Source organism: Megalobrama amblycephala, linkage group LG22, assembly GCF_018812025.1.
Source record: "Megalobrama amblycephala isolate DHTTF-2021 linkage group LG22, ASM1881202v1, whole genome shotgun sequence".
Taxonomy (NCBI): Eukaryota; Metazoa; Chordata; class Actinopteri; order Cypriniformes; family Xenocyprididae; genus Megalobrama; species Megalobrama amblycephala.
Genome location: NC_063065.1, coordinates 22,720,189 through 22,744,965, shown reverse-complemented (window position 1 = coordinate 22,744,965; position 24,777 = coordinate 22,720,189). Strand labels below are relative to the sequence as shown.

The 24,777-nt window shown below is 37.9% G+C and overlaps 3 protein-coding genes and 1 gene segment (V, D, J or C); 2 read left to right on the top strand and 2 right to left on the bottom strand.

Moving 5' to 3' along the window:
* Positions 1-24,777, top strand: part of LOC125258304 — a 725,453-nt gene that overhangs the window by 429,713 nt on the left and 270,963 nt on the right.
* Positions 1-24,777, bottom strand: part of LOC125258325 — a 116,476-nt gene that overhangs the window by 38,815 nt on the left and 52,884 nt on the right.
* On the top strand, positions 10,076-10,551 carry LOC125258328 (histone H2B). The gene has a single exon (XM_048175229.1). The coding sequence runs from the start codon at positions 10,122-10,124 to the stop codon at positions 10,494-10,496; it is 375 nt and encodes a 124-aa protein (XP_048031186.1). The 5' UTR covers positions 10,076-10,121; the 3' UTR covers positions 10,497-10,551.
* Positions 21,154-21,632, bottom strand: LOC125258326 (histone H2B). Its single transcript, XM_048175227.1, has one exon. It carries the CDS (start codon positions 21,588-21,590, stop codon positions 21,216-21,218), a length of 375 nt encoding a protein of 124 aa, XP_048031184.1. The 5' UTR covers positions 21,591-21,632; the 3' UTR covers positions 21,154-21,215.

The following is a 24,777-nucleotide window of genomic DNA, read 5'->3' as shown; positions in this document are numbered from 1 at the left end:
TGAACATGTTTGATATCAGTAAGAAGCTCAAGATGAGCATAAAGCCCTTTCTGAGTGAACAGTTATGGCCACTGCTTTCTTAAATCAGTGATGGTGGGTGCTGGTAATATATTTGTTTGCTGCCGCTGGAGGCAAAAAGGTTGTTTCCATAAGTTGGTTAACTTCTGTTTTTTCAACCCCATTTATTCCATCTTGACGGTATATCTCGGTCCATGTCGCTGACATTTCTGCTCTACGGTTTCATCTGTCTCCTCCGGTGGGAGATCAGGCTGGAATCTGGTCCAGTCGTGTGTATCAGTAGACCCTCTCTTTAGTCCATCACCAGATGAACAGTGTTGGCGAAAGCTGGTGTTGGGTTCAGATTTTCAATCCTTGTGTTTAATTTGAATTAACAGTGAGGTAAAACCATTTCCGAGTACCTGACCATTGTCATGGTGATCAGCAAAACTTCGAGGATGATGTTTTGGCAGACTGTGACACATTGTCCGTGGGGTTTAGCTCATATTTCCTCATCTCATACTTGAAATCTTGTTCTCTACACAGTAAATTATAAATGGCTATTTCATGCTTGTAAGAGATCGACTGTCCATGACATCATTAACGGAAGCTTCTGGATCTCCAAGTGGAACCAATTTCTCATTTAGTTTGAAAAGTACATGTGACTGTTGACATCATAAACTGACTGCATGTCTTCAATGATAGTCTGAACGACTGAAGATGGAAGCAATAACTTAATTTCAGCCTGTAATTTCAAATAAAAGAGAGCAAGTTTCTTCAAAACTAATGTCTCAATGATATTTTCTGGACTAACCTCCAAATTCTCACTATTTCCAAATACACCAGTATGTTCTTCTGTCATCATATCACTGTCAATATTTTGAAAGCTTTCAGCTTCAGTCACAAGTTATGTGGTAACAATGGATTCACTTAGGTTTACCTCTGTTGAATTTTTATGATTATTAAAAATTGAGGGAACAAAATGGTATATCATGCACATGTTTTAGTAAATTGAGGTAACAAATTAGTAAATCGTGCGCAAAATTTAGCTTACTATTTTTCCCTGCATGTCATATCCGGGGCTCCATAGTTGTGGACCCCAGATTGAAAACCGCTTATCGGACATCAGACTTGTCTAAAAGGTGCCCTGTACCTTTAAAGGTGTTATAGAGGATGTTTTCGACGACTGAGAAACCAAAGACTGTTACTGAGTTTTTGAAATGAGCGCATGCGTAAGAACAACCCCCTCCTTCACAGCTCATTTCGAGGGAACGCCTCCCAAAACTCGTGCACGAGTATTGGAACACGAGTATTTGTTTACCACCGGCATTCGCTGTGTCGTGTTAGTGGATTCATTATGTCGGACTCACCGCAGGTAACTCATAATCTGCAGTTGTTACTCCTGACAAAAACATTGCATGCGGCGCCTGTGGAGTGTGGCAAGTTACTGGAGTGTGCATGTCCTCTATAGCATCTTTAAGGTTGCTCGTACACTTCTGTTATAAACAGGCCTGATCCTCTTGTTTGGTGTGTCAGGTGAGTCCGACAGTAACAGGTGTGAGTTGTATTGACTGAACTCATCACACAGACTGCCATTCTCAAGAGTGCTTTATTGCTCAACCTCCGTTTACAAGCAACATAAAGCAACACAGCTAAATGACGCCCTCTGTTGGTTAACTGTTACTATAGTCAGTATCAGTACATGAGTGTCAGCCTCTCTTTATCTTCACACACACACACACACACACACACACAGCGAGAGCTTCGTGTTCATGTCACTGGTAAGTTCTGCACTTATTTGCCATTTTATTTTTTACATGTTTAATTATGATACATAACAATTAGATTTTATGTTTGTCATAGCAAGGCTATTACTCTGTAGAGAAATGATTACTAAGCGATTACTAGCGAGCTTTATTCACTCTAAAATCATGTTGACATGTATATTGTTTATGTCTTGTGACTAAAAGAAAGGTTTAGATCAGTGATCACCAACCTTTTTAAGCCCAAGATTCCTGACCTCGACCTTTTTGAAAGACAATATCTACTTGATAGAAAAAGACAGCCCAGACTGTATTTAGTATTTTTTTCATGGCCAATTTAGATTCTGATTTATTTTATTTTTTTTTACAAGCATATTGGCCGATTCTGATACTAGTTGCAGATATTTATTATTAATATTATAATAATAAACAAAAATACATAGCCATTTCAAATTAGAGGGAAGCACTGCTTTTTAATCACAATCCAAACAAAGATGCTACGCATGTTGCATGAGCAGTTATTTTTTATTTGACTTAGATTTAATTTCAAGATTTAAAGCAAAAACAGAACTTTTTGACTTTATCTTTGTGAAATTATAAATGCTACACACACAAAAAAGCATGAAACAAAAACAGCAGACTGAATGGGATGCAAATTCACTCTCTGACAGCAGGTGGCGCTTATGGAGCAGCAGTGATACACTGTTTCCTTGGTTACCGCTGTAAACAAAGCTGAACTGCGCTAACAATTAGCTACTTTATTCTGAGGTAAGAGGAAAATAAAATGCCATTGCCATCGAAATCTTTCTGAAGACTGATCTTTTAGAGATGCATTCATATAAGCCCTCACCCCCAATTCATTATTTATATTTTATTTCTATATTTCGAGCATCGTGAACAGTGAGCTGCTCTGCCTGCTACAGACTTTTCTCCTTTTTGCGTTTGTCTTCAGCGTCTCTGGCCTCTTGTTAACGGCCTTTTACAAATCGCGATCGACGGGGTGGCGACCACTGGTTTAGATCGGTAAATAATAAGTAAATAATCACATATATTTTGGGTGAACTGTCCCTTTAACTACCTGGAACTGCTATTTTTTTTTTTTTTTTAGAACATTAAATTCAGCATTAAATAAATACTTCATATGCATTTAAAGTAAAATACATGCTTGTTAACGATTTCTGCATGTGTTTGTTCATTTATAAATAATAATAATAATTTGAACTCATGTTGATTTAAAATGCTGTAACTGAATCTTGGTGAGTTGACACACTTCTCTCTGGTGACGTATGCAGGACTTCTCCAATCATTTAGTCCAATTAAAGTCACCATGAAATATGAATTTTCTGATCATAGACGGAGGGTGAACCAGCTCCAGGGTAAGAGATGTGTTTCCCCTTTAAAAACACATTTACATAGATTTACATTCAATAGTTTCAAGTTAAATATCAACTTACACATCCCAGCATAAACACTCCTGATCAGTTATTTCTTATTAAAGTATCTATGTTCACAAAATACTCTTAATTTTTATCAGAAAATCAAGCTTACTGTATGAGGGATTTTGGCACGGCAGTAAAAAAGAGCGCTCCCTTTATGATCAATAAAAAGCTGTCATCATCATGATCTCACAAAGTTCTGTTATAATCAATGAAGCTGACGGCACAATGAATCTCTTATTTACAGAACTGTTTGTTATGACGAGAGGATTTTTGGGTGTTTTTGTTAAGTCCTAACTTAAACACCTCTGATTGGCTGTTGCATTTTGAAGAAATCAAAATATGTCTGTGATTGGCTACATTGCTCAATGCTGCAAAACACGTTGTAAATAGAAACCTTTGACGTTCTCCAGAGCGCAAACACAGATATGCTCTGGATCATTTGCCAAATCTGTTTCACCAGTATGTTATTATTACAGAGAAAACTGATCCTAGACCAGCAGTTATGGGCAGATTTTCCCTCTGAATCAATCAGAAGCAGCAGCAGTGTCTGTCTCTGTCACTTCTTCCATCTGATCGTGACTGTAAGGTTTCCAGAGCGCCTCTTGTCCTGACCGCTCCTCTGTTCCTGTTAGGTCACTGATGGTCAGTGATGTCTCTGCTGGTGTTCTCCGTGCCTCTGCTCCTGGTTGTGGCCGTGATGAAGGCTCTTTCCCGTTCACCGCTGTCGGCCCTGTGCCGTCAGGTGTATTCTGGCATACTGAAGCTTTCGCACAGGAAGGTCTGTGTCAGCTCCACTCACGCCTTTGTCTTCTCCAACTGCACCCACGGACAGGCTCAGAGTGTTCTGCTGACCTTTGACCTGTATTCCAACACACACGTGTTGGATAACAACACGGCCTCCAACATCGGCCCTCAGAAAGGTCAGACACTGGAGTCTGTTGATGCTTTATTTAACAGATAATATTCCTCTAATCTTCTGCTCTGTAGTAACACATCCTCTTGTCGTTGTAGGAGCGTTTCTGGATGAGATTGTGGCGCGTGAAGCTCCGCTGAGGGTTTTGGAGTTGGGGACACACTGTGGCTACGCTTCAGTCAGGATTCTGCGTCTGCTCCCTCCGTCTGGAAAACTGCTGACTGTAGAGCTGGATCCTCTGACAGCAGATCGAGGGGAGGAGATCATACTAGTGGCAGGCTTCAAAAATCAGCAGGTATTACATCATCGCTTTCGATTTTCATCATTAGTTGCTTTGTAACGACTCCCAATATTGGTGAGATTACACAAAAAAACTAATAAATACTGTTCAACCACCCTAATGTGCAAACTTAGTGTGTATCAATCAATCATAGCACACATAATCCGAACCCCTTCACACACCGACGATAAATGCAGGATGAACAGAGTCTGATCCCAAAGTCTCTCCAATATCAGCTGAAGCAAATATCTCTGAACACGTAAAAAGTCTGTCCCAAAAAGATATTCCAACGCTCACAGTGATGTGTCCAATAATCAAACAGCCACCAAACACTAGTGATCAAAACTTTTACAAATCTGTTATTTTGAATCATTGGTTCAGAGTGTGTTTCAAACTGCCAAAGTCACGTGATTTCAGTAAACAAGGCCCAAAATCTTAAAATCTGCATGTTTTTGCTCAGTTTCAGGTGCTGACATGCTCCTCGGCTGAGGCCATCTCTTCTTTACGCTCTCACACTGGGAATGATGGTCTGGATCTGGTTCTAATGGATCATGACCCTGAGCTTTACCTTCAAGACCTGCTGGCCTTACAGAGAGGGAATCTGCTCTCTTCCTCCTGTGTTGTGTTGATCAACAGAGCTCTGACGCCTGGAGCTCGAGACCTTCTGGAGCACGTGACAGCCAGACCGTAAAGATTCAGCGTGGGCAGACAACTCCATGGACTGATGGAGATACGCTGCCATACAGGAATGAGTCCTAAACCCCAGAACTGAGTTCGCATTATAGCACTTCTGGTTACATCGACACAAAGTCAGTGGGTTTTTGGTTAAATCCATAGACTGTAAAAAAAATATGGACATAGTGCATGTGATGTCACCCGTAGATTTCTGAAGAGCAGTTTTGAGGCGAAACCGCACGTCACTCCCGGTCTGAAAATGGGGAAAGAGGACTCCAACTCAGACTTGGTTGGAGCCCATGATGTGACTGGTTACTGAAACCATGTTAGCAGGCAAAGGATACTATCTAAAATATTAATATTCTAATAATATGACTTATCTTTATTAGTTAATAAAGATAAGTTATATCATTAGAAAGCTATAAAGGTTTACTGTCAATCTACGGCGTCTTTTTTACGATATGCTCCAGCACCAGTAACTTAATTGAAATTTGTGTCAGGTTTGCACGTCAACACGAAAAATCAAACAGGACTTCATACCTTTATAATGAAATAGTGATCGCGAAATAAATCCAATCCGTTGCACTTGGGTAAAATGTCCATGAGTGTCCATTGAAAAACAAAACAAAACAAAACAAAAAAAAACAGTACAAAATCCATGAAATATTAATATATTATCCATTTGCATCACATTTCTTCTGAATGATCTGCTCTCCATCATCGTTCTTCAAGAACAGCGTTTATGATGTAAAACTGTATATGATCATATCTCACAAAAAAATGAGTCCGCGTCTAAAATGCAGCAGTTTTAGTTATAACATCCAAGCAGTGCTGTCGGAGTTTGTGGTGTCTTGAGAGGGATATTCTCCAGCCAGAGTCATAGTAAATCTCACGAACAAAACTTTTAGCCAATGCCACAGCGATCCTTTATCTTCCGCATGCGAGCACATCTACACAGACGCACATCTGTGTCGAAGCAGCAAACCATATTATTTTGTAATTGTATAAAATAATCCCAAAAAAAACACAAACATGGCAGAGATGTTAAATTCAGCAGCTGGAATTAGGTGAGGTAACATAATGGCTCACAGACAGCAGCACGATCCACCTGTCACTCAAGTGACCACGCCCTTAATTATGCAGAACTTTAAGGCTTAATATAATTTAAACGGATGAGTTATAAAAAAATTCACCTCCCTCAGAGTTGTCATGAAGGGCAACATTAGCAGTATAGACCAAAACCACAATTTGTACCAACCTGTAAACGTTTTTTTTTTCTGCTGTAAAATTGGCCATTTTAAAATGGGACTTAATGAGATTCTGCTCTCTTTTGGAGCCTGTCCCTAGTGGCCAGTCGATGAATTGCAGTTTAAGTGACTTCCATATTGGCCTCAAGAGAAACTGGGGGAGGTTGCCGCTTGGTTAAATCCCTGAACTAATGTGTGGTTGACACAAGTTCAAAATATTTTCAGGTTTTAATCTATGTTAAACATGTCAAACAGGAAAACTCTACTCATTTACATTCATATGCTTGTTTAATTTTGTCTTCAGATAAGATCTTGCAGTAGTCTTTACTTTATTAGTATGGTGTTTACTGAGGTTAGTCTTTAAATATCACTTCATACATTAAGCCACGTTAAGAGCTTTTTCATGTTAAGTGTTTTAGAAAGTCACATTTTTTCTTGTCCATTATTAAGCGAGAACATTGATTGCAAAAATTGGACTTTTTTTTTGTTTCTTCTGCTTATGTGGCTTCATTAAAGTGAACTTTCCAAACAAAAGTAGTTGTTCTTAACTGTATATTTATATTATATTATATTTACATATTATTATATTTGTAGGCCAGATACTGAAGATTTCTGCTGACAGACTTATCTGAGCTTCTAATAACACAAAACAACCATTTGATTGAATATTAAACCAACATTAATCATTCAATATCACATGTTTATGATGCTCATGCTAACGCACATGCTGCTTTATTTAATTGTAAAGTCTGAGTCTCTTCCGCCTATATGAAACACATTTAGATGTTAATCACACACACACACACACACACACACACACACACACACACACATAAATAAATAAATAAGTAAATATATATATATATATATATATATATATATATATATATATATATATATATATATATATATATATATATATATATATATATATATATATATATAATCATAAAGGTCTCTAGAATCATTCAGACAAAACAAATCTTACAAGAGATCTATAGTTTTTTGTACACTTAGTCAAAAGACCAAGCGTCAATGCGAGTCAAGAGACCAAGTTCAAATGACTTGGGATACGTATATCATTGGAAAATGGGGTGTTAATAGCTTAATATGTCAAGGTTACTGGTTTAGTGTTTTTTGCTTTCATAATATTTTATATTGTTATATATTGTATTTTTTTTTAATTATTATTGTATATCTCTGTGACCCTGGACCACAAAACAGTTGAAATTGAAAAACAAGCTTTCCATTGATGTATGGATGATCCATTGATGTATGGATGTTAGGATAAGACGATATTTGGCTGAGACTCAACTACTTGAAAATCTGGAATCTGAAGGTGTAAAAAAAAAAAAAAATCAAAATATTGAGAAAATCCCCTTTAAAGTTGTCCAAATTAAGTCCTTATCAATGCATATCCACTCACAAAAATACATTTTTAATATGTTTATGTTAGAACATTTACAAAATATCTTCATGGAACATGATCTTTACTTAATATCCTAATGATTTTTGGCATAAAAGAAAAAACAAAAAAAATCGTTAATTGTGACCCATACAATGTTTTGTTGGCTATTGCTACAAATATACCCGTGCGGCTTATGACTGGTTTTGTGGTCCAGGGTCACATATAGATGTTTTTTTTTTTTTTTTTTTTCTAATGAAATATTATGTCATTTAACTTTTTGATTCACAATGCCCTGTTGGGAAAACTTAATGGCTGCACTTTGTTCTGAACTTTGTTCTGCACTTTAAGACAAAACATATTTTTTGTGTTTTCATATTCAAGAGATTATAAACTAGATGCAGCCTTTTTGAGGTTTGTGTTGAATGTTCTTCGACTTTTATACATAATAAATTAGTTTATGGAATAAAGATTGATCTGATGAAAGCAGTTATTTTGAGTTAGATGCCAAATGTTCTCCTCCTATTCAAATTTGACACTGAAGGGGTGCATACAACATATTTGCCGCACATTCAAATAGGATGAGAAAAAAGAAAAGAAAAAAAAAAAAACTGTGGAAAATAAATGCAGAACATGTTCCACATAGGACACTATTACCAGAACTATATGCATGAAACCATTCATAAAAAATTGGGCACAAATTAGATATTTAGCTCATCCACAGAACAAATCTTCTAGCTACTCTCTAATAGCAGCATGGTCTGTTTGAAACTTTTAGCACAGGATGAAGGCCAGAGAAGAGATTAATGTTTATGCAGGTGCAGATTCAGCTAAGAGACCTTACAGTTTAAATCCCAGAGGCCTGAAATCATTTATATTCTGCACATATATCTGAACTGTCTAATAAATATACTAAACTGTCACATTTTATTGTCTTTCAGTATCTCTGTATATGATATGACAATGTTATAATATTATCTTTGTCAAATAAATCTTATAAAACTTAATTTTTCATACTAAACAAAGCACAGGCCTCGTTAGATCAGTGTTAGGCTGAAATCACAGTGTTTTGTGCTCGGAACTATATTGAGGGGAGGGGCGTGTTGCGCCTTGTGACGCGGTGCTGGTTTCTCTCAGGTCCTGTAAGCAACTGTAAAAGTCCTCCTACTAACAACACTCGTCTATCCATTCTTTATCATCGCTTAGATAGAGTTGTGTTAAACATGTCTGGAAGAGGCAAAGGCGGTAAAGGGCTCGGAAAAGGAGGCGCCAAGCGTCACCGTAAAGTTCTGCGCGATAACATCCAGGGAATCACCAAACCCGCCATCCGTCGTCTCGCTCGCCGTGGCGGTGTCAAGCGCATCTCCGGTCTGATCTACGAGGAGACCCGCGGAGTGTTGAAGGTGTTTCTGGAGAACGTCATCCGCGATGCCGTCACCTACACCGAGCACGCCAAGAGAAAGACCGTGACCGCCATGGATGTTGTGTACGCGCTGAAGCGACAGGGACGCACTCTGTACGGCTTCGGAGGATAAACTTCTGAAACCAGGAACAACTACACCAACCCAACGGCTCTTTTCAAGAGCCACCCACTCTCTCACATTAAAGAGTCTGAAGTTTAGTTGATAAAAGTTTTTTTTTTTTTTTTTTTTTTTTTTTATTGAAAATTTTACCTTTGTTTCTTGGATTCAGAGAAAATGTTACTAAATATAAACTATTTCACAGTAAAATATCCGGATTAGTAATAACTTTTCTTTTAGTTCTCTTTAATGATGATACCCAGAATATGTTGGTTTAAGTGGCGCACAAAAGACCTTTTCTAATATTACACAACGTTTAAAGATATAACTAACTTTAAATTAGATCAGAATGGGACTGAAGTTTTCAGAGTTCAAAATGCAGAAAACATTAACGAAACTGGTATTTGTTTTACACAAATGGGCTTTTGTTTATTATTCGTGTAGTTTCAACAGTTTCGTGAATCAATGAAGTCTCGAGGAAAAACTGCTTTTAAAGGATGTCTGACAGATAATGGTCTCTTTCCTCCAACACTCCCTCAATGGGTCTAAAGAGGCTTTTAAAATTACACGATGTTTCACAATATTTGTCTAGAATCGCTTATTTTCTCAAACTAATAATAAAAAGAGCGGGAAACGAAACGAAACAGTCAGGGTGTAGTTCAAACTTTGAGCGGTTGGCGGCGGCGCATGTGATTGGCTCTCATTCCGCTCGTGATGCTTTGAGTTGTCCAATGAAATACGAGTTTATGGGTTTGGCCTATTAAAAGAGGCGATCAGAGAGTTTGTGTATCTCTTTGAAAATTAGCATAGGGCGGTGAATAAATATCTCTGTGTCGCTTCTGTCCTCATATTGCTTTGTGAAGTTTGTGTTCAAAAAGCATCATGCCTGAACCAGCAAAGTCCGCGCCTAAGAAGGGCTCCAAGAAGGCCGTCACGAAGACCGCCGGTAAGGGAGGAAAGAAGCGCAAGAGGTCCAGGAAGGAGAGCTACGCTATCTACGTCTACAAAGTCCTGAAGCAGGTTCATCCTGACACCGGCATCTCTTCCAAGGCGATGGGCATCATGAACTCTTTCGTCAACGACATCTTCGAGCGCATCGCCGGTGAGTCGTCTCGTCTCGCTCACTACAACAAGCGCTCCACCATCACTTCTAGAGAGATCCAGACCGCCGTGCGTCTGCTGCTGCCCGGAGAGCTGGCCAAACACGCCGTGTCCGAGGGCACCAAGGCCGTCACCAAGTACACCAGCTCCAAGTAGAGATTCAACCGAGACTCTCAGCGACCCAGAGGCTCTTTTAAGAGCCACCCAACTTCTCCTTAAAGAGCTTCTGTTTGTAGAATTTGTTTAGAACTAAATGTGATGTATGGAAAAAATGAGTTGGAAATAGGTGGACTTTCTAAACTCTCAAGATTGTAACTTCATGCACGTCTAATCCAAAGCTAGTTTTCGTCCTTGTTCAGAGACCTGTTCTAGGGTCATTCTACAGAAACGTCCACTTTTGGTATGACAAAATGTCTTAAAATGTATTTCTTTTTTTTAACTTTTAAACTTAGTGTAATATAATAATGTTGTCTTAGACTTTTTTGAATACACATAAATGACAGCTTAATGATTTTTTATTTTTTTGTACATTTATTTAAAGACTGCATGTCCCCTTTTTTTGTCACTGGTGTTACTTTACTTCTCTGGCATTTTCAAATGTTTTTATGAAATGTTATTTTTCAATTTTTCCAGCACATGCAGTCCGAGTTACAGAATAATAATGATAATGCAAAAAATAAGGAGATTATGTGTTATTTATTTTAATCAGGTTAGTTAAAAGTGTGATTGAATGATGATAATTCAATTGCGCAACCATGTGTTTGCTATAACAATGGAAATATTTGAAAAACAGTTATAAAAAAGTAATGATGCAATCCTTTAAATCTTAATTCTTGAGTGTAGCAGAATTTATGGATGTAAAATTGTCACATATGACACATTTTATTTAATGTGACAGACAAAAAACAGTAACACCAGTGACACAATGAATCACCAGTGACGTATACATAAGACCAAAGATCCTTAATTTTTCAACTATAATTAAGTAGATTGGACTAAATTTTTACATTTGGTGTACAATACAAGACTTATCATTGACACTTAGTGAAAGCAGTCAGTAAAAGATCATAAAAAAAAACATTTTAAAACTGTCTGTAAAATATGCTGTCCGTAAAGGCGCTGCACTGAATTTAGCCATATATCCTTAATTTAGCCATTTCTAACCAAAGGAGGATTAACAATGAGAAAGAAAAGTTATAATCATGTAATCTTAGTGCTATTTTATGCAAAAGAACTAAATGAATAGCTTTAAATAAAGTTTATCTATAAATGGGTAACACCAGTGACATTTTTAATGAAAAATGCATTTTACAAAATGGCTGCTGCAAGGTGTCAAACCACATGTTGTCAGTCATGATATATTCACTAAATCAAGTAATTTAATCCATTTGTACTCTAGTTTTTTTTTTTTTTAATTACCTAGCAATAAAGTAGGTCACACCAGTGACTTCAACTAAAAGCTTCATATGAAATTATGATTTTCTAATTCAAATTTCTGATAACTGAAAAGAGATAGTGGACTTTCCATCGGCCTTTCTTCATGGATCTTCAGGAAATAGGAAGAAGGAAGTCAAGTGATGTCATCAGTGTGATTATTTATTTCAAAATAAGAGATTTTTGTTAAAGGTAACACCAGTGACACAACACCAGGGGACCACTACATTCATTATATATTTAATAATATTTATTTGGCATTTGTTTTTTTTTTATGTCATTTACATGATATATTTGATAGTTATGTATACATTATTGTATTTGAAATGGTAGAAAAACCTGTTTCTGAGCTCAAAATAAAGCACTTTCCCTGTACATGACTGTGGGGACGAGCACTTCTGTGGTGTTTGGAATTTTTATAATTAATTAAAAAACAAATATTGCCACATTGATGGCTCAAGAAGGTTTCATTGTTCAAATATCATATTGAAAAGTGGACGTTTCTGTAATGGGGGGGGGATAATCCAGATAAACTATGGCTGTTTAGAATGACGTGGATAAAGGAAAATAGTTTACAGTTTTGGACAAATTAATTTAAATGCACAGCTGAAATCTCAATTTTAGCCCTCAAATGTTGTTACAAATTGTGTACTTTTATTGCTGTTAAAGCACTTCAAGCTTGAGCTCATTAATAACACTTGCTCCATCATGAGAAATCTGCATATTAATGGGGATCAGGTTTACTTTATAATCACATGCTTTGTAAATGCATGAAGTTCATTACTGTAGATGGGAGCATTTGGGCCTACTTAAGTTGACTTCTGATTCTCATTGTCTGATTCTCATAGTAATATTATTTTAGTGAAATTCACTTGTCAGGAGGGTGTTTCTACAATAAAGTCTGATAAATCTTTCAGTCTTTGGATTTGTCATTGTCAGCTTATTATGGACTAATGCCCTGCAGCTGTCTGAAAATGTTTTTTTTTTTTTTAAGAAATATCTTCCAACTAACTTGTCAAATGATGACTGAAGCATCTAAGACTGAAGGACAATAATGAGAACTGAATATTACTGGAGCAGCTATTATGATGCTCAATGAAAGAAATCTGGTTGACAAACATTAGTGATAATATAGCATATTGAGAGGTTTATAGCATTTTGAGAAAGCCGGTCATTTTTGACCTGGAACACTAGTGTGACTTAGTGCCATTTTGTACAAAATAAAAGCATTTCAAAACAAGCTTCCTAGTTAAACATTAAAGCATGGTCCATGTACATTTTGATAGTTTGTTTTCCAATTTGAAATGAAATAAGCAGAAACGACAAAAAAACGACCCTTTGTTGTTGTTTTTTTTTCATTTTTGTTTTTGTTTTGTTTACTGAAAAAATGTAGAGTGTCTTTGGCTTGCAGAGCTTTGACTTGATCCCATAGGGCCATGGGTGTGTTCATGGTCCTGAGATATGTTAAAATGACAGGAAGGTTGCTCAGGAGTGCATTGGCAGACTTCAATTGGCATGCCCATCTTGTTGTGGAGAGCTGTACAAGTTCACATGGATTTAATCCAAGTTGTTTCTGGATTTCTACAAACTTGTGATTCACAAGGGAACTACTGAAAAATGTGTACACATTCTCCAGTAATTCAAAGAATGCAGTAGCTTCAGGTATAGCTTTGCACGTGTGGCATAGGACAAGGTTGAGCTAAGGGTGTTGCTCTCTGAAGCGGGCTTGGACACCCCGCCATGATGAATTCGATCCTCAGCTGGACTGAACTGGAATAAATACTTTGAATGTTGCGATCCTATCGGACATATGATAGTGACCTGAATCGTAACAAAGCACTGTTCACCAGAGGAGAACTGGCCCCCGACTAAGCCTGGTTTATCCCATTTTTTTTTTTTTTTTTTTTTTTTTTTTTTCTCCATTTTAACACCTGTTTGCCACCTGATGTCACCTGTTGGAGTTTGGGTTCCTTGCCACTGTCACCTTTGGCTTGCTTAGTTGGGGACACTTGACATTTGATATTCAACAGTGCTTTGATCTGCCTGCATTGACACCATTTTCTTTAAGAGCTGCTGTGCAGCCAAAATTATAATTATATACAGTTGTCACTGTAAAGCTGCTTTGACACAATCTGCATTGTAAAAAGTGCTATATAAATAAAGGTGACTTGACTTGACCCCCCACTGCTCCACTCATGACAGATGCACCATCGTAGGCTTGTGCTACACACATAAGATCACCCAAACTGTGCATCTGTAGCACTTCCTCTATTGCATCTGCAATGGACTGTGCATCAAAGCTCTGAAGTTTCTGCAACCCAAGGAAACACTCTCGCACTGAACCCTCTTGTGTAACAAAACACACACAGACAGCAAGCTGCTCAGTGTGTCTGTCTTTAGCTTTATCTGCCATCACAGAGTACATCTCTGAGATCTTCATTTGCTTGATGATGTCTTCTGTGATCTCTTGTGAAATGCTATTTATCATTTCTTTTTGGGAGAAATGAGAGAGGTGTGTGGTATGAGAAGGCGGAGTATATTTTTGTAAAAATGGGTCAAATTGTTTGAGGAGCTTCATAACTTTCAATAAAGCTGCCTTGATTTTGGCTAGACTCCTGCTCATCATGCCCATGGAACGGGATGCCTTGCTTTCCTAAAAAGGTGGTTACTGCCACAATGCGATGAAGGTATTGGTGCCTCTCTGATATCTCTGCTGCACTAGCCATTTTCAGCTGCTCAATTACATCCCCTTGAGTTTCCGTGCTTTTAAAACTCTGCCAACATGTGATGGTAAACGTATGGAGGGCAGAATTCTCATGCTCCCGAAAGGATTCCAAAGCCCTCTTCCAAATTGAAAACCCAGAGCTACTTAGGGCATCTTTATTGTTGCTAATGTTCTGCCTTCCATACAGATGACAAGAGAAGCAAAATGCGGAGTTTCGCACTACAGAGTACTCCAACCATTTAACACTCTGAGGTCTGAGGTATCGCCGGCGATACCACCGCGGTTTTTTTCTTACCAGTGTGAAAGAGACTCAGAATACTCCGTCAATGTTGCACATACAATTAAGAGCTATACACCATTTTAATCTGTTGAATAACTTCTTTTATTTGTGTACACTCAGAGTAAAAACAAAATGTTGTGCTTTTTGCAAAATAAATAAAACTAACATGATGCGTGATCTCTCGTCTCCCTCTGAACAAAGTCCAATCTGATAGTTCTCAGAAAATGAACTGTAACTTAATGAATACTAATCACACAAAAAATTAGACTTATGTCTAAAAAAATGTTGAAATGTCAGGTTTTAAATCGTGTAAGTCAAATCGAAAACAAACATTCTGTGTTTATGTAATCTGTATGAAAAGAGAGCCATGTCAGAAATCCGAGATTCAGCTCATTACCCGCTAATGCGGCCACGCCCACGGAGGGAGCGCTATTCAGACGCAAATTCAGTCAATACATGCATACATCGTCTCAATCGTGTATTTATTGTCTTGAAAAGTGTTTTGAATAGCCATAGTTAGTGATCTCTGGCCTCTGTTAGTTCAGTTAGTTCCTGGATTGCCTATTCTTCTTTAGTGCTCAGGCATTTGTGGACTAAAAGGTGCACAGAGCGCCCTCCGGCTGCAAGTATGAATTGAAAACACAGTATCCAGCACTCATAGTGATGACAGTAAATATTGAATAATTACTCCTCTGTATAGAAAATTGACATAAACATATGAGAATCCATCAATATTTCTCCAAATGTGCATGCTTTTAAGCTAAAAGCCTATATGAAATGCCATAGAGGTAACATAATTGTTCAGACACTTTGCATCACAGAAATACATTATATTTTAAAGACTATAATAGAATACCATTATTTTAAATTGTAATAATATTTCACAGTGTTGCTGTTTTTTTCTGTATGTTTGATTTACACCATGATGAGCTTGAGACATGATCACAGAGGGGTTTTTCACAGCCTACCTGTCTGAAAGAGCTCATTATTTATGCAGCTCATTAGAGCTCTTTATGCAATTCTTTTGTCTTCTCAGGTGAGAATCACCCATTATTCATGATGATTCATGCCTCCATGCATACTGTGTTTCTTGACCAAAGATGTTTTAGAAAATTTAAATCTCTCTATTGTTTTATATGAAGGAGTAGGAAGGATAATTTTTACATAATTTTGAAGCAAAAACTCTAGTCTACAATCTCCAATACCCAGAAGTCTTGTGAACACAGATTTAATATAATTTTTTTGGCCTTATTTCAGTGACTTAAGTTTTTTGTTTTTTCAATAACCACGCATAAACGTTATTCCTTCAAAAACAAAAACATGTACATACATGTTCCTCACATATTATGGTAACCTAGTTTGTGCTGAATACAGTCTAATGACACTTTTGTCATTAATATGTTTATGAACAACTGAAAAAAGCACAAATGTCAGGGCATGTCAAAACTTCTCCAGGCCCCAAATCAGCCTCAGACTCCAGAGGGTTAAACTGCTCAAACCAATTTTTGTTAAAGGTGCTGTAGAACATGTTTTCAAAAGATGTAATATAAGTCTAAGGTGTCCCCTGAATGTGTCTGTGAAGTTTCAGCTCAAAATACCCCATAGATTTTTTTATTTTTTTTATTCATTTTTTTAACTGCCTATTTTGGGGCATCACTTAAATATGCGCCGATTCAGGCTGCGGCCCCTTTAAATTCTCATGCTCCCCACCCACGGAGCTAGCGCTTGCCTTAAACAGCATAAACAAAGTTCACACAGCTAATATAACCCTCAAAATGGATCTTTACAAAGTGTTCGTCATGCAGCATGTCTAATCACGTAAGTATGGTATTTATTTGGATGTATACATTTGATTCTGAATGAGTTTGATAGTGCTCCGTGGCTAAAGCTAACATTACACACTGTTGGAGAGAGATTTATAAAGAATGAAGTTGTGTTTATGAATTATACAGACTGCAAGTGTTTAAAAAATGAAAATAATGACAGTCTTGTCTCTATGAATACAGTAAGAAATGATGATAACTTTAACCACATTTAACAGTACATTTAGCAACATGCTAACGAAACATTTAGAAAGACAATTTACAAATATCACTAAAAATATCATGTTATCATGGATCATGTCAGTTATTATCGCTCCATCTGCCATTTTTCGCTGTTGTCCTTGCTTGCTTACCTAGTCTGATTATTCAGCTGTGCACAGATCCAGACGTTAATACTGGCTTGTGTAATGCCTTGAACATGGGCCGGCATATGCAAATATTGTGGGCGTACATATTAATGTATATTAATGTTACGTAACAGTCGGTGTTATGTTGAGATTCGCCTGTTCTTCTGAGGTCTTTTTAACAAATGAGATTTATATAAGGAGGAGGAAACAATGGTGTTTGAGACTCACTGTATGTCATTTCCATGTACTGAACTCTTGTTATTCAGCTATGCCAAGGTAAATTCAATTTTCAATTTTTCAATTTTTCTATGGCACCTTTAAAAAATTGGTTATGTGTAAGTGTACTTCTGGAAAGCATTTAATATGGGGGAAAAACACACAGCATCCATAAAATGCATGTAAAATTATACTGCAGATTGAATGGGTTTTCCCCTCTGCCTCTGCTTTTCCTCTTTAACAATCTTCAGTATCTGTCCATTTTCTCACCTGGTTCTTCTTGTTCTCTCTCTCTCTCTCTCTCTCTCTCTCTCTCTCTCTCTCTCTCTCTGTCCTCTCTCTCTCCATTTTCCTCTCTCTGTCCTTGCACTACAATCACACAAAAAGCCTACTTTATTTAAAGGTGCTCTAAGCGATGTCACAATGTTTTTAGGCCAAAACATTTTTTGTCACATACAGCAAACATCTCCTCACTATCCGCTACCTGCCTGTTCCCTGAACACACTGTAAAAAAACGCGGTCTCTGTAGTCGCCACAATCTCCGAAAATGGCAATAAAAACAAACTGGTGCAGCCTGGACCACGAAACATAATAAACATGCTCCAGCCAATAACCGACAAGAATGATTTTAAATGCGCGTTCCATGACTGTTTCAGGAAGCACGGAGGGGAAGGGGAGGAGGAGGAGGAGGAGGAGGGAGGGTCTAGCTAGCCTCTGTTTTGTTTGACAACACTTCGAACGTCAACAGGAAGTTACTCCACCCAGGATCGCTTAGAGCACCTTTAACTAATGGCATTTAATCTGATAATAAATAAATAAATTTAAGGTTGGGGAGAGTCTACATAACCGTTTATTAATACATTTCTTATGTGAAATTGGACTTCACCACAATGAATGTGAACAAAGATGTGAAAAAGCAAATTGCTTTGGCATATATATGGTTATGTACACTTTCTCACGTTAGCAAAACGTTATTTTAAGCTTAGCATAATATTCCTGCAACATTCTCCACCAAATTTCATTAACAATACAACATTCAAAGAACGTTTATATGGAACATTACAAGAACGATAAAATGTCCACATTAAACATGCAATGTCATTTTTTATATATCATCTGGATTTAAGTAAAACATATCCAAAGGAATTTTTGAAATATTTGATGTACTTTGGATTTGATGAGTTGTATCTCCTGAGACATGGGTATAAAATAAGTATTATCCACAGTATTGACAATGAATGGTGTCTCAATGTAAACTGGGCTCCCTGTACTGGTCAATAATAAATAAATAAATGTGACAATGTTAATATTTACTTGTAAAACTGATATTATTATGTTTAGTTGACTACATCTTTGCAATTTTAACTAGATATTTTCTTGCAGAGTTTCACGCAGCTCATTTTATGGTAGAACAGGGGTGTCCAACCCTGCGGCTGGAGGGCTACTGTCCTGCAGAGTTTAACTCCAATCCGGATCAAACACACCATTTTAGTTGACAGATGTTTCAGTTATTTAGGTATGTTTTTAAGACTTTCCAGTTGGTTTGTTTGTGTCTAGTGCGAATGTGTTGTTGTATGTATACATATCCAGTTGGGCTGTTTGTTAATTGCTTGGCTCAAGAGTAATAATCGCCATTAAAGGGTTAGTTTACCTAAAAAAAAAAAAAAAAATCTTCTGTATATCTTCTGTCTATCTTCTGTATGATTTCACATGAGTCTCTTCAGACCTTACTGTACATGAATTATGAGCTTCCAGAACTTCTGATTGAGGCTGTGTGTGACCTAATTGAACTCTTTTCCATAAATTGAACACAGAAATAAATAAAAAAAAGTATAAATATCAAAAACAAAGTTAGTCTTATTAAGTGCAAACAATAAGTGCAACTATAATCAAGGTACTCTCTCAATGTACAAAGTGCGAACAGAGATCAGAGCTAAGAGGTGGTTACAACTGCCTAAGATAGGTTTGATATTGGGAGACATGCTATTGTATGTATTTTGCACGCATCAGGGAGCTTGTGTTTTACTTTCGCTTTGAAATTTAAAAGTGGCTGAGCGTGCACTCCATAAGATGAGACATTTATAAGATGCTTTGGCTCAGTTGGGCAATACTGTGATCAGTGATCTTGCCTTACTCTCGTCACATGATCAGAGAACTGTGATTCCTGCTGCACTGTGTGCGAACTCTTGCTGGATGAGCAGAGCAGATGTTTACAATAGTTTACAATTGAAGCAACTCCACTAGAAATCTTGTTACACCCCTAGTGCAGGAACATTATTCCAACCATAAAATAACATTTAACATTAATGAATGTGGACATTTTAACATTCTTGGAATGTTCCAAATAAACGTTCTTTGAATGTTGTGTTAATAAAATGTAGATCAAAAGAATAAAATGAAGGTCAAAAGAACATTGCAGGAACGTTATGCTAACCTTAAGATAACGTTCCAGCAATGTTAAGCAAACTGGACATTTCCACAGTTTAGAACATTTCAACTCACCATTCCCACAACCAAAACAGAACGTTTGGAAACATAACTTTTTTATCTGGGGATGTGTCCAGTGTGTCTGGATCTGTACCGTGATCCTCATCTGCTGCCATAAGTTATTACTACATATGAACTTCTTTACAAACATTTTTTTAATGGATTTTCTTGTGGATGAGATGGAGCAGATAGTAAAAGAAAAACATCATCAAGTGTCCAGCATGCATGCGGTCTTTCAGTTTGGTTAAACCGTTCTCATGTGTGCTGGACACTTGATTTTCTTTCTCTATCTGCTGCATCTCATCCATGAACAACCTCTTTAACTCTTGTGCGGTGATCAAAACCCTTTGCCTAATTTGGTGTTCGGGTCAAAAATGATGACCTTTTAAAATTGCTTGTATGTCTCTCAGTTCACTTTATTATCTCTAAATATTGGATTCAATCTTTTTTTAAGCTTATTTTCTTTCGATTAGCACAGGTTTTGTATTTCTTTTTTGGATCTGGCTGATTGCAGGCCTCATTACTCTGAACTTATGCACCTCAATTGTTGACTGAAAAAAAAAAAAAAAAAAAAAAACATTTAATGGTAATTTTGGCAAAATTGAATGAAATTTTAATATATTCTTTACAATTGTTCACACTAATGTGCTTTAATGTGTAACTAGGAAGCTTGTTTTGAAATTATTTTATTTGGTACAAAATGGCACAAAGTCACACTTGTGTTGCAGGTCAGAAATGACCAGCCTACATAAAATTGCTCATAAATCTCTATATGCCATATTGTCACCAATATTTGACAACTTAATTTTTTTCAGTTAGCATCATAATCCAGTAATATTCAGTTCTCATTATTGTCCTTCAGTCTTAAATGCTTCAGTCACCATCATTTGACAGATCATTTGAAAGATACTTTTTTAATAAACATTTTCAGACAGCTGCAGGGCATTAGTCCATAATAAACTGACAATGAGAAATCCAAAGACTAAAATATTAGACTTTATTGTAAAAACACCCTCCTGACAAGTGAATATCACTAAACTTTACTAGTGTAGACTATTAAAATCAATCAGAAGTCAACTTAACTAGACCCAAATGCTCCTGTCTACAGTAATGAACCTTATAATCACATGCTTTGTAAATGCATATAGTAAACTTGATCTCAATTAATATGCAGATTTCTGATGATGTAGAAACAGTTACTAATGAGCTCAAGTTTTGAAGTGCTTTAACAGCAATAGAAGTACACGATTTCCAACTCGATTTTTTGATACATCACATTTAGTTTTAAACAGATTCTACAAACAACAAACTCTTTAAGGAGAAGATGGGTAAAACTGTAAACTATGTTCCTTTATCCACGTCATTCCAAACAGCCATAGTTTACCTTGGATTAGACGTGCATGAAGTTACAATCATGAGAGTTTAGAAAGTCCACCCATTTCCAACTCATTTTTTCCAAATCACATTTAGTTCTAAACAGATTCTACAAACAGAAGCTCTTTAAGGAGAAGTTGGGTGGCTCTTAAAAGAGCCTTTGGGTCGCTGAGAGTCTCGGTTGAATCTCTACTTGGAGCTGGTGTACTTGGTGACGGCCTTGGTGCCCTCGGACACGGCGTGTTTGGCCAGCTCTCCGGGCAGCAGCAGACGCACGGCGGTCTGGATCTCTCTAGAAGTGATGGTGGAGCGCTTGTTGTAGTGAGCGAGACGAGACGACTCACCGGCGATGCGCTCGAAGATGTCGTTGACGAAAGAGTTCATGATGCCCATCGCCTTGGAAGAGATGCCGGTGTCAGGATGAACCTGCTTCAGGACTTTGTAGACGTAGATAGCGTAGCTCTCCTTCCTGGACCTCTTGCGCTTCTTTCCTCCCTTACCGGCGGTCTTCGTGACGGCCTTCTTGGAGCCCTTCTTAGGCGCGGACTTTGCTGGTTCAGGCATGATGCTTTTTGAACACAAACTTCTCAAAGCAATGTGAGGACAGAAGAGACACAGAGATATTTATTCACCGCCCTATGCTAATTTTCTAAGAGATACACAAACTCTCTGATCGCCTCTTTTAAAAAGCCAAACCCATAAACTCGTATTTCATTGGACAACTCAAAGCATCACGAGCGGAATGAGAGCCAATCACATGCGCCGCCGCCAACCGCTCAAAGTTTGAACTACACCCTGACTGTGTCCTTTGTTTCGTTTCCCGCTCTTTTTATTATTAGTTTGAGAAAATAAGCGATTCTAGACAAATATTGTGAACCATCGTGTGATTTTAAAAGCCCTTTAGACCCATTGAGGGAGTGTTGGAGGAAAGAGACCATTATCAGTCAGACATCCTTTAAAAACAGTTTTTCCTCGAGACTTCATTGATTCATGAATCTGTTGAAACTATACACGAATAATAAACAAAAGACCATTTGTGTAAAACAAACACTAGTTTCGTTAATGTTTTCTGCATTTTCATATCTGCTAACTTTAGTCCCATTCTGATCTAATTTAAAGTTAGTTATATCGTTTAAACATTGTGTGAATATTAGAAAAGGTCTTTTGTGCGCCACTTAAACCAACATATTCTGGGTATCATCATTAAAGAGAACTAAAAGAAAAGTTATTACTAATCCCGATATTTTACTGTGAAATAGTTGATATTTACAAACATTTTCTCTGAATCCAAGAAACAAAGCATTTTATCAACTAAATTCATATATGGCTCTTTATGTGAGAGAGTGGGTGGCTCTTAAAAGAGCCGTTGGGTTTGTGTAGTTGTTCCTGGTTTCAGAAGTTTATCCTCCGAAGCCGTACAGAGTGCGTCCCTGTCGCTTCAGCGCGTACACAACATCCATGGCGGTCACGGTCTTTCTCTTGGCGTGCTCGGTGTAGGTGACGGCATCGCGGATGACGTTCTCCAGAAACACCTTCAACACTCCGCGGGTCTCCTCGTAGATCAGACCGGAGATGCGCTTGACACCGCCACGGCGAGCGAGACGACGGATGGCGGGTTTGGTGATTCCCTGGATGTTATCGCGCAGAACTTTACGGTGACGCTTGGCGCCTCCTTTTCCGAGCCCTTTACCGCCTTTGCCTCTTCCAGACATGTTTAACACAACTCTATCAAACGATGATAAAGAATGGTAGATGAGTGTGTTAGTAGGAGGACTTTTACATTTGTTTACAGGACCTGAGAGAAACCAGCACCGCGTCACAAGGCGCAACACGCCCCTCCCCTCAATATAGTTCGAGCACAAAACACTGTGATTTCACCCTAACACTGATCTAACGAGGCCTGTCCTTTGTTTAATATGAAAAATTAAGTTTTATAAGATTTATTTGACAAAGATAATATTATAACATTGTCATATCATATACAGAAATACTGAATGACAATAAAATGAATCAGAATCAGAATCAGAAAGAGCTTTATTGCCAGGTATGTTGTTTACACATACTAGGAATTTGTTTTAGTGACAGAAGCTCCACAGTGCAACAGAGTAACAGCGACAAGACAAGACACATAATAAAAAGAATAAAATAATAATATACAAATTCACAAGATAGACAAAGAGCAAAAAAAGCAAAAGACAATATATATTATAGACAATTGTATGTACAATTATGTGTGCAAATTGAGATATAAATAAGTGTTTTAAGTAAATAATGTGTAATAGTGTTGTGTGTTCCGTGTTTGTCAAGTGTTCATGAGATGGATTGCTTGAGGGAAGAAACTGTTCCTGTGTCTGGTCGTTCTGGTGCTCAGGGCTCTGTAGCGTCGACCGGATGGCAACAGTTCAAAGAGGGAGTGTGCTGGATGTGAGGGGTCCAGAGTGATCTTCTTTGCCCTTTTTCTCACTCTGGATAAGTACAGTTCTTGGAGAGTGGGGAGGGTTGTGCCAATGATTCGCTCAGCAGACCGGACTACCCTCTGTAGTCTTCTGAGGTCAGATTTGGTAGCTGAGCTGAACCAGACGGTAATTGAAGTGCAGAGGATGGATTCGATGATGGCAGAGTAGAACTGTTTCAGCAGCTCCTGTGGTAGGTTGAACTTCCTCAGCTGGCGAAGGAAGTACAACCTCTGCTGGGCCTTTTTCACAATGGACTCGATGTGGTTGTCCCACTTCAGGTCCTGGGAGATGGTGGTGCCCAGGAACCTGAATGACTCCACTGCAGTCAAAGTGCTGTTCATGATGGTGAGTGGGGGAAGAGCAGGGGGGTTTCTCCTGAAGTCCACGATCATCTCCACTGTCTTGAGCGTGTTGAGCTCCAGGTTGTTAAGACTGCACCAGACGGCCAGCTGTTCAACCTCCAGTCTGTAAGCAGACTCGTCACCGTCCTGGATGAGGCCGATCAGTGTGATGTCATCCGCAAACTTCAGGAGCTTGACAGAGGGGTCTTTAGAGGTGCAGTCGTTTGTGTAGAGCAGTGGTTCTCAACCTTTTTTGGGCCAGCGCCCCCTATCCATTATCCAGGTCCTTTACCGCCCCCCAAACACACACACAAACACAAAAAGGATAAATGTCTTTATTGAAAGTATGCTGATAATTATTCTGTATTAATAATAATAATGTGTATAATTCACATCTGTGTTTTCTTCTTATTATTATTATTAGTAATATTAAATCAGTAACTTTTTGTAGCCTATTTAAAATGTAGGCTACCAAATTTATATAATCGGTGAGTAGCCAACATCATGAATCCATTTTCCAAACTGTGTTTTTGTCTTATCCTGAATCACTACTACACACCTAATAAGAGTTTATATTGGGACTATTAGACTGGTTCGAGTTGGCACCGCTGCGGAGTACAGTACCTGCAGTACCAAGACGCCTGCAGTTTAGTTTATTTACCGCTAGAGCTCCAAAAGTTACGGACTGCAGCTTTCATAATTAAAAAGCATGTCACTGAAAGCCAAATAACAGATTTGATTTGACTGAACAGTGGCAGGTAGACCTTAAGTTGTGCCGGGACAAGCCGAAACCTCCGAAATCTGATCCGGCACCTCATTTGGGGGATCCCCCTCTCATAAGACCAAAAGTGGTCCATGCCGTGTTTTGTGTTTTCCGACACATACGCAACATATAAAGCAGTGGCTGTCAATTTTTTTTAAAAGAACGACATTTTTTAATTGACGCGACCAAAC

Excerpts from the sequence above, each read along its gene's own strand:
- LOC125258328 (XM_048175229.1), top strand. The coding sequence starts at position 10,122 with ATGCCTGAACCAGCAAAGTCCGCGCCTAAGAAGGGCTCCAAGAAGGCC.
- LOC125258326 (XM_048175227.1), bottom strand. The coding sequence starts at position 21,590 with ATGCCTGAACCAGCAAAGTCCGCGCCTAAGAAGGGCTCCAAGAAGGCC.